Here is a 10,000-nt window from a genome sequence, read left to right on the forward strand (position 1 = left end):
ACAAGTACATTAGCAATTGCAAAAAGTTAGCCGAATTATCGAGAAGCATTTAGAAAACCATTGCGCAATTTGGATACTTATTCCAGAAAAGGCAAAATATACTTCAACTCTTGCAGAGATTGACAAGGACTTTAAAAATAAAAAGTAATCCCACTTACCTTTGGAGGCAAAGAGCCATACCGTTGCCAGGTAGACATTCATTGAAGGAAGCATTTTCACTCACTAGACACTTTGATTTTTCTCAGGATCTTTCTTACGAGACCGTCGAGCTCAATTTCACTTCCCTTTTCTAGTATTAATGGCGCTTCCGCAACACGACTCACTTCCAAAACGTTTTCATTTTCTCACATCACAAATAGATATCCTATTATGCTCTAGATGTAAAGGCTTTCAATATGGTATTTACCATACCCTATACAGTCTTTAAATATTCAATTTCTTCAAGAAACATGCTGTCAATCTTGCCTTAGACCTGCAAGGGAAAATAAAAGAAAAACATTAATAAGAAAATAAGACCTTGAAAAATGTATAAATCTGTATAAAACTGGTGTCTACATTTTGAATCAGGTCCAGTTCTTTTCATTCTTGCAAATCATGTAAAAAACTGTCTTTATGTTATTAAATATTATCAAACTAAAACTAGCAGGATAGAATTCCAAAAAATATATTAATGATAATAATAATTTTGATAAAAACATTGTATAAAAAAAGCCAGGTAACTCTAATTAAACTTATATCTTCGCAGATATCTGTTCCAGGTAGAAATTCATTGCGCAGTATTTAACCTTTTTGCAATTATTGTCACTAGTTAGAAAAGCAGGATGCTATAAGCCCCGAGGCCCCAACAGGGAAAAAAGCAAAGTAAGGAATGGAAACAAGAAAAAATAAAACTTTTAAAGAACAGTAACAACATTAAAATAAATATTTCCTATATATACTATAAAAACTTCAACAAAACAAGAGGAATAGAAATTAGATAGAATATTTTGCCCGAGTGTACCCTAAAGCAAGAGAACTCTAACCCAAGAGAGTAGCAGACCATGGTACAGAGGTTATGGCACTACCCATGACAAGAGAACAATGGTTTGACTTTGGAGTGTCCTTCTCCTAGAAGAGCTGCTTATCATAGCTAAAGAGTCTCTTCTACCCTTACCAAGAGGGAAAGTAGCCACTGAACAATTACAATGCAGTAACCCCTTGGGTGAAGAAGAATTGTTTGGTAATTTCAGTGTTGTCAGGTGTATGAGGACAGAGGAGAATCTGTAAAGAATAGGCCAGACTATTCGGTGTATATTGTAGGCAAAGGGAAAGTGAACCGTAACTAGACAGAAGAATCCAATGTAGTACTGTCTGACCAGTCAAATGACCCCATAACTCTCTAGTGGTAGTATCTCAATGGGTAGTTGGTGCCCTGGCCAACCTACTACCTTTATTGGACAGATGTTGAATATTTAGCGCTGATGAACCAGACCTCAACTCGCGATATGAAAAAATAATCATTATTATTATTATTATTAATTGCTAAGCTACAACCCGAGTTAGAAAAGCAAGATGCTATAAGCCCAAGGGCCCCAACAGGGAAAATAGCCAGTGAGGAAAGGAAACAAGGAAAGATAATATATTTTAAGAACAATGACATTAAATAAATATTTCCTATATAAACTATCAAAACTTCAACAAAACAAAAGGAAGAAAAACGAGATAGAATAGTGTGCCCGAGTGTACCCTCAAGCAAGAGAACTCTAACCCAAGACATGGAAGACCACGATCAGAGGCTATGGCACTACCCAAGACGAGAGAACAATGGTTTGATTTTGGAGTGTCCTTCTAGAAGAGCTGCTTTACCATAGCTAAAGAGTCTCTTCTACCCTTACCAAGAGGAAAGTAGCCACTGGACAATTACAGTGTAGTAGTTAACCCCTTGGGTGAAGAAGAATTGTTTGGTAATCTCAGTGTTGTCAGGTGAATGAGGACAGAGGAGAATCTGTAAAGAATAGGCCAGACTATTCGGTGTATATTGTAGGCAAAAGGCAAGTGAACCGTAACTAGAGCGAAGGAACCAATGCAGTACTGTCTGGCCAGTCAAAGGACCACATGACTCTCTAGCGGTAGTATCTCAACGGGTGGCTGGTACCCTGGCCAACCTACTACCTATAAAATCAGGTGATTTTCTTTATGAAAAGAAATGAGCTTTGATTTTTTTTTTTCGTAATTTTTGATACATGGGGGGGGGGGGGGGGGGCAAGTGATCAAAACAACATCAAATGTATTGTCGTTCTACTGTCGATACTATTCAAAGAGAAAGTGGAAGTTAATTCTAATGATACTTTATTTTTTCACGGATATCAATGATTTAACGTGAATCCATTCAGGTTTCGGCATTCTCCGGCATGATTGATATTTTACTACGAAAAACACTCATAACAATTAGACATTTGAGTAAAAGCATTCTTTCAGACTCACCGGTACCAGAATTCAACTCGAGTAATGCTAACATAATAATTCGAAAACAATTCATTCTCTGGATTTTGTAGAGTCTCTAGACTGTAGTGACATAACGGCACTTTACAACCTACGTTCATTAACTATTGTCCTATTGCATTACCTTTTTTTAAGGTAATACGATATTGTGTCTTCTCAAAGCTCAATACCCGATATTCTTCAAGTTATTCGAAGTCAAAACCGAGAAGAAAATACATTTGCTTACTTAAATACTCAGGACGATTAACCTATTGGCCACAATTGAATCTCGTGACGAAACTCTGAATAAGCAGAGTAATCCCTTACTGTAATATATTCTGAGGAAGAATAAAAATAAGAGTTAAGTAACCACTACATAACTTCGCACTCATGATAATAATAATGGTGATCATATAACTCAGAGTAAGATTATGATTATACTAAAACTAACATCAACTGCACCACAAAATATGGTATCATCTGGGCTTGGAAAGGATGATCATTGCAAGTACAACGTACCCGCATTCAAGTGGCTCAATCAGATAGACTAAACAGGGTATTACTGCATCACTCTTCAAGTAATTGAGGGTACTCCACAAAGGAAGTGCCAAAGAGAGCAGGGGGGGGGGGTAGGTTGGCCAATCAGAAAGAACTGAGCTTCAATGACTTCCTGATGTCCTTTGTGATGGGAAAGATAAAGTTAAAGCTGACATCCTTCCTTGTAAATCCTGAACAGAAGATTGACATGATGGCGCTTATCGAAAATTTTTACTTTCTCTCTAATATCTAAAAAGGCAATTAGTAGTTCAGTATACAAGAATAATGTGTTTTTATGACAAATTACAAAAAGTAATGTTACTATTCTTGAAATATTTTATTTTTCCATATTTCCTTTCCTCACTGGGTTATTTTCCCTGTTGGGGCCCCTGGGCTTGTAGCATCGTGCTTTTCCAACTAGGGTTGTAGCTTTGCATTTAATAATAATAATAATAGTAATAATAATAATAATAATAATAATAATAATAATAATACTGCAGTATACATATCATAGATCAACGGCAAAATAATAGTTTTCCTTCAACAATATATTACTGATTCAACATGCAATACTAAACAAGTAACGATTGCTAGCTTTTGCAGTTTTCAAAAGTTCAGAAAATAAATCAGGATAATCAATTATCTGAAATACTCTAACATAAGATCTACGACTTAAATAGTTTTAAGAGTACTAGTAATCAAACTTGCGGCGGTATCAGATTTATAAAAGAAAAGTCAAAAGATTGAATATTACGGATTGGCTTTCACAAATATAATTTCATAATAACTTAAAAGAGAATTTACAATTCTTACAAATTTATCACTTAGTGCATATAAGGTGGTATCAAGCAGGTTTCACTGAATAGATTAAATGATCACATAATTTAGATATTAATTCACACTCGCCTTTGCTAAATATTAAACAATCTCAAAAGTATCCTATTCGTTTGAAGAAATACAAAATGGGTCCAAATTATACCGTTGGTTTTGATCAAACAGTTTAGGACAAGTTAATTTTGTTAACAGCAATTTACGTAATTGACACTCCGCTTCTTTAAAGCAATTCAAACACAAAATGGTACTAGGTTCAAACTATTATGTTAACACTTTAACGGTCCATTAAGAGAACAAGTCACGACAATATAGTTGTTATTATAGAGATCAGGGATGCAAGAGAGAACAGAGTTGTCAGTAGCCGAAGGGAAACTTAAGTTTTGATCTGCTTTCCGGAGACGTTGGATGTCTCTGGTTCTCAGAGAGGTGTGTCTCAACAATGCAAAACTAACCTTTATATATCCCCGGTTGTTTATGAAAATACATAGTATGCTTATTCTTAAGAGACTGGAGAGAAAGATTGATGAAAAGCTAAGACATGAACAAGCAGGATTTAGAAAAGGTAGAAGTTGCACTGATCAAATTTTCATTTTGAGACATGTACAGCAATTAGTAGAATATAGAAATCCCCTTTTGATGGTATTTGTGGACTATGAAAAAGCCTTTGATAGTGTGCACCGGCCAATTTCATGGAGAGTCCTGCGTTATTATGGAATTCCTCTTGAATATGTAAATTTGATTAAGTCTGTTCACAAGCAAAGCAAGTGCAAAGTTAATTTTACCCAAAAACTGATAAATCGGTTGGAACTTTTGACCGGGGAAACGTCTGTCTATATCCGAACATAACTTGACAACAAAACGTTTACCCAATTGAGCGGTTTAAAAAATTGATATAAAAATTTTAACCGGGTGTCGCCGGTCGCTTGCTTTTGACATTACCCATAGTCATAAAACAAAAAAATTCTGGGTAACGTACCTACAACTATAACGTTAAATAATAAAATAGCATACACGCCAACCTTTGATCACAGCACTGGCAGCATTTTTGCTTGTTCCCCGGTCGCGCTTGCCAGCGCTGTGATCAAAGGTTGGCGTGTATGCTATTTTATTATTTAACGTTATAGTTGTAGGTACGTTACCCAGAATTTTTTTGTTTTATGACTATGGGTAATGTCAAAAGCAAGCGACCGGCGACACCCGGTTAAAATTTTTATATCAATTCTTTAAACCGCTCCATCGGGTAAACGTTTTGTTGTCAAGTTATGTTCGGATATAGACAGACGTTTCCCCGGTCAAAAGTTCCAACCGATTTATCGGTTTTTGGGTAAAATATCACTCTTTTTTTACGCAAGCGTATTGATTAACTAGTTTATAGTCATATCTTCCAAATGTGATGTCAAACATGTCTATAACTTATTATTCAGAAGCTGAGAAATAAACGTTGAAAGTTCGCTTAAAGATGTCAGTTTGATGCCTTTTGAAACTTAAGTACGTGACTACAGCCTTCGTGATTACCGCAATACATTCCCACATAGCCTAATACACAATTTAAAACATAATCTACAAAACCTGAGGTCGAACAGCTATCTAGCTCATTCAGAAGCTAAGATTATAGAGTTGAAACTTTGCTAAAAAGCGTCTATCCATGACTCTATATCGAACACATGAAAGTTGACGCCATTTTTGCTATTTTTTTGCATATTTCTGACGTCATATTTCACGAACCTTATAAGATAGGGACTTGAAACTTTTAGGATCGTCTAGTTAAATTGAATAGAACTAAATCCTAGAGTTTCAAGCTTATACTATGTCCGGAAAGCACTTTTCTGAAAACCCGGTATTTCTGGTTTACGTAATCGTATATAACAGCACTGGCAGCATTTTTGCTTGTTCCCTGGTCGCGTTTGCCAGCGCTGTGATGTTAATGGAGTCTTATCAAGTGAGTTTCCAGTGAACAGCGGAGTACTCCAAGGGAATGTGCTGTCACCTATGTTGTTTATCCTTCTCGTGGACTTTGTAATGGTGATTGGAATTTAGCAGACCTAGAGTATGCTAATGATGCTGTCCTTCTTAGCAGAACACTACAAAATTTGCAATGCTTGCTCACCAGAATGCATGAAACATCACACGAGGTGGGGCTGAAGACCGATAGAAGAAAGACAGAGATGATGAGAACGGAGTATGCAATGGAAAATGAAAAATCATTGGGAGGAGAAAGGATTAGTGAGGTATTATTATTATTATTATTATTATATGCTAAGCTACAACCCTAGTTGGAAAAGCAGGATGCTATAAGCCCAGGGGCCCCAACAGGGAAAATAGCCCAGTGAGGAAAGGAAATAAGGAAATAAGGAAAAATAAAATATTTTAGGAATAGTAACATTATTAAAATAAATATTTCCTATTTAAACTATGAAAACTTTAACAGAACAAGAGGAAGAGAAACTAAATAGAAAAGTGTGCCCGAGTGTACCCTCAAGCAAGAGAACTCTAACCCAAGGCAGTGTAAGACCATGGTACAGAGGCTATGGCACTACCTAAGAATAGAGAACAATGGTTTGATTTTGGAGTGTCCTTCTCCTAGAAGAGCTGCTTACCATAGCCAAAGAGTCTCTTCTACCCTTACCAAGAGGAAAGTAGCCACTGAACAATTACAGTGCAGTAGTTAACCCCTTGGGTGAAGAAGAATTGTCTATTAATCACAGTGTTGTCAGGTGTATGAGGAAAGAGGAAAATCTGTAAAGGATAGGTCAGACTATTCGGTGTCTGTGTAGGCAAAGGGAAAGAACCGTAACCAGAGAGAAGGGTCCTATGTAATACTGTCTGGCCAGTCAAAGGACCCCATAACTCTCTAGCGGTAGAATCATTTAAGTATTTAGGAACAATGATCTTCAATACAGGGTCTTTCGAATTAGAGATTAGTGAAAGATTGAGAAAAGCAAATCAGACAATGGCTAGGTTAAGTAAAATTTGGAAATCAAATCGCCTAAAATTCCATATAGAAATCAGACTATATTTTAGTTTAGTGAGATCGGTATTACTCTATGGACATGAGTCATGGTATGACAATGAAACAATCTCCAGTCGACTTATTAGATTTGAGAATAAAGCCCCCAGAAGGATATTGGGAGTTAAATGGCAGGACAGGATTAGAAATGAAACTATAAGAGACATTACTAGAGTACCATATGTGGATGAGATCATGATGAGGGTTAGATAGGGATGGTTGGACATGTTTTCCGTACTCCAGAGATTAGTTCGCCAAACGTTTAACTGGGCTCCACAAGGCACTAGAAGAATTGGAAGACCCAGGCCTACGTGGCTTAGGACCATAAAGCGTGAAGTAGGAGATGATGAATGGAGAAGCATTGAATTAAAAGCTCAAGACATAGACGACAAGCGAAATTTAACCGAGGCCCTTTGCGTCAATAGGCGTAGGAGGAGATGATAATGATGATGATATATATATATATATATATATATATATATATATATATATATATATATATATATATATATATATATATATATATATATGATGAGCAATTACACAACACTAACTCAATAATAATAATAATAATAATAATAATAATAATAATAATAATAATAATAATAATAATGAATATAGATATATGCACATATCACAATAATTATTTTAAGCTCTTAAGACATACGTAATGATTCTCCACTCGAGAGATTATTTCTAACAGATGTCAATCCAATTCCTTGTCAATAATATAATAATATATCAAAGTATGAATGCATCTGTCAAAAGTTTAATATTCTGTGGGCATTTACAGACGTCTTTCTTTTATGCGTCATAAAATCAGTCTGCTAATATAAACCCACCTGTTGTAAGGCAATCAAGCTTTTGAGTAACAATCCTATATTTTCCAATAGCAACACAAACTTTAAATACTAAGTAGCATATTATGATAATTCATATAGTTCCAGGATTTTAACAAACAAACAAACTAATGTTTCTCTTGAACTTAGAATAGCGTATCTAACAAATACACATAAACAATAATTTAAAACTTTATAAGAATATGAGAATATTTGTAAATCAAGAAAATAGCAAATTGACACATTTCTGTAAAGGGGAACTATATGTCAGACATGCAAAGAGACATGATGAATCAAAGGCCAAAGTCTACATTTTGCGTATGAATAAGAGAACCAGATCTTGAGCTAAAATGTCAGGATGCCAGAAGACCTCAAATCAATCAATCAATCTTGAGCTAAAAATAGCTCAGTAACATTAGTTTATTGCTATAAGATCCACTGAAAAGACATACAGTAGGGAAATCTGAATGTTTTAGTATATGTGTATTAATGATGGAGTTATACTCCAAAATAATTCCAAAAATGTTGACTAAGCTAACTGTGGAAGAGAGAAAAAAAAAAATATGCCGTCATATAATAATAATGCTTTACAAATATCATGCATTCATATTAAAGGGGACACTTATAGCACCTTCCTTTACTAATTAGTTTAGTTTTTTCCATCAAGGTTTTAGGACTACGATTTTCCTTAAATATGGTTCCATAAGATTACTGTGGTAACTAAGAAAGTGTGATGTGTTGCTAACCTGTCAGAAAATAACTCTAATGAATCACATACACGAATAGTTTGTCACAGGGTACGAACAATTCCAACTTGTATATTCATTGCAATACCACAGCCACGTGGTAATCTTTTGCATACTTTAATGTTTGAGCATAACATTAAGTTAGATGTGAGCCTCCGATATATTTTTCATCATAATAGTTACTAATACCTTGCACAGTCTTACATAACAAACTAGGTTTTGTTCTATGGGGCATTGATTGACTTTAATATAACAGCAAATAAATTCGGTGATACCAAATCATTACAAAACATTGCAAAGGTCAATTCACAATCTTACAAAGTTCTCATAAAGAGGTAATCAATAGTCTGTTAGCGTTAACATATCCAAAACACGAATTTTTATACTTCTAGACGTCATTCTAAGTTTCTTGCCTTCATCGGTTACATTAGTGTTAATCTTTGCTGATTGGTAATCTAAATGTATCGATTTAAAATTTCTAGGAAATTCAGCTCCATTATTTCTTTATGAATATTCAGCTGCTGCTCCTATTCTAAGAGGTTCATGCATTTGAAATATCTTCTTCAACCCATAAAAGTATGTTGGCATCCGACAATATATGATTCCAAAATATTTCAATAACTAACTTTCATTAGTGCTTGCAAATATACTTGTTATTTTAAAAACAATATTCCATCCTGACAAAAGGAGACCTTTATCTAAAAAAAATATCAATTAGCGTCTTCAACGTCTGTGTCCACATAAGCTGAGCGTATGATTCCATCTTCATTCTGTCTGTCATAGAAATATGTCAATCTTCTCAAAACTAACTATGGAATTATATTCCTCTAAGCAGATTTTCATGCTGATGCTCGTTAGGCTTAAAAAAAAATGACACTATACTTCGAGGTGTATTTCTATTTAGGTATCTATTATGAATTTGTTTGTTGCGTGAGCTATCTAGATTTGACCAGACCTCTATTTTTCAGCTTCGCCAATCCGTCTTGGCTTTATATCTAGAGGAACTTTATTTGAAAAGCAACGTTCTGTTGTATACGCTTATTGTAACAACAACATCAACAACAACAAAATAATGATAATGATAATAATAATAATAATAATAATAATAATAATAATAATAATAATAATAATAATAAATAAATAAATAAATAAATAAAACTATTGGTAATAATAAAAATAATAATCAAAGAGAAAAGGTTGACGTAGATAGAGACCTAAACGAAGCAACAAATGACCGAAAGAGCTTCCAATCCTATGAATCATCCTCCATCCCTGATATCGCAAAAACCTTTCAACTGCAGAAACTTCCCCTGTCATCTATGCATTTCTCAAGGGCGCTTGTTCCTCGTCTATTTCGGTGCATTACGAATGTACACTCGCTGGCAAAAATATAGCTACCCGTTTGATAAATGTTTTGGTATCTCATAAGAATAATAATGAAAATGAAGTATCTGGCATTTTTTTTTCTAGGCAGAGAATTAACTCGTGCTATATCAATGACAATAATTAGAGTTCAATCAGTGCAAGAAGAATCCGCGTTGAGTGTATGTGTACTTATTCCAAGCACTATCTCTCTC

General features: G+C 34.7%; 1 protein-coding gene across 4 annotated transcripts in view; it reads right to left on the bottom strand.

Annotated features, from left to right (window-relative positions):
• Window positions 1-10,000, bottom strand: part of LOC137643990 (lachesin-like) — a 225,513-nt gene that overhangs the window by 181,434 nt on the left and 34,079 nt on the right. For all 4 annotated transcript variants that reach the window (XM_068376833.1, XM_068376834.1, XM_068376835.1 and 1 more), the window contains one exon: window positions 159-472. In XM_068376833.1, coding sequence (XP_068232934.1) covers window positions 159-213 — 55 coding nt within the window. In that variant the 5' untranslated portion in view covers window positions 214-472. The remainder of the gene's footprint in view (window positions 1-158; window positions 473-10,000) is intronic.

Source organism: Palaemon carinicauda, chromosome 7 (assembly GCF_036898095.1).
Source record: "Palaemon carinicauda isolate YSFRI2023 chromosome 7, ASM3689809v2, whole genome shotgun sequence".
In the NCBI taxonomy this organism is placed as follows: domain Eukaryota; kingdom Metazoa; phylum Arthropoda; class Malacostraca; order Decapoda; family Palaemonidae; genus Palaemon; species Palaemon carinicauda.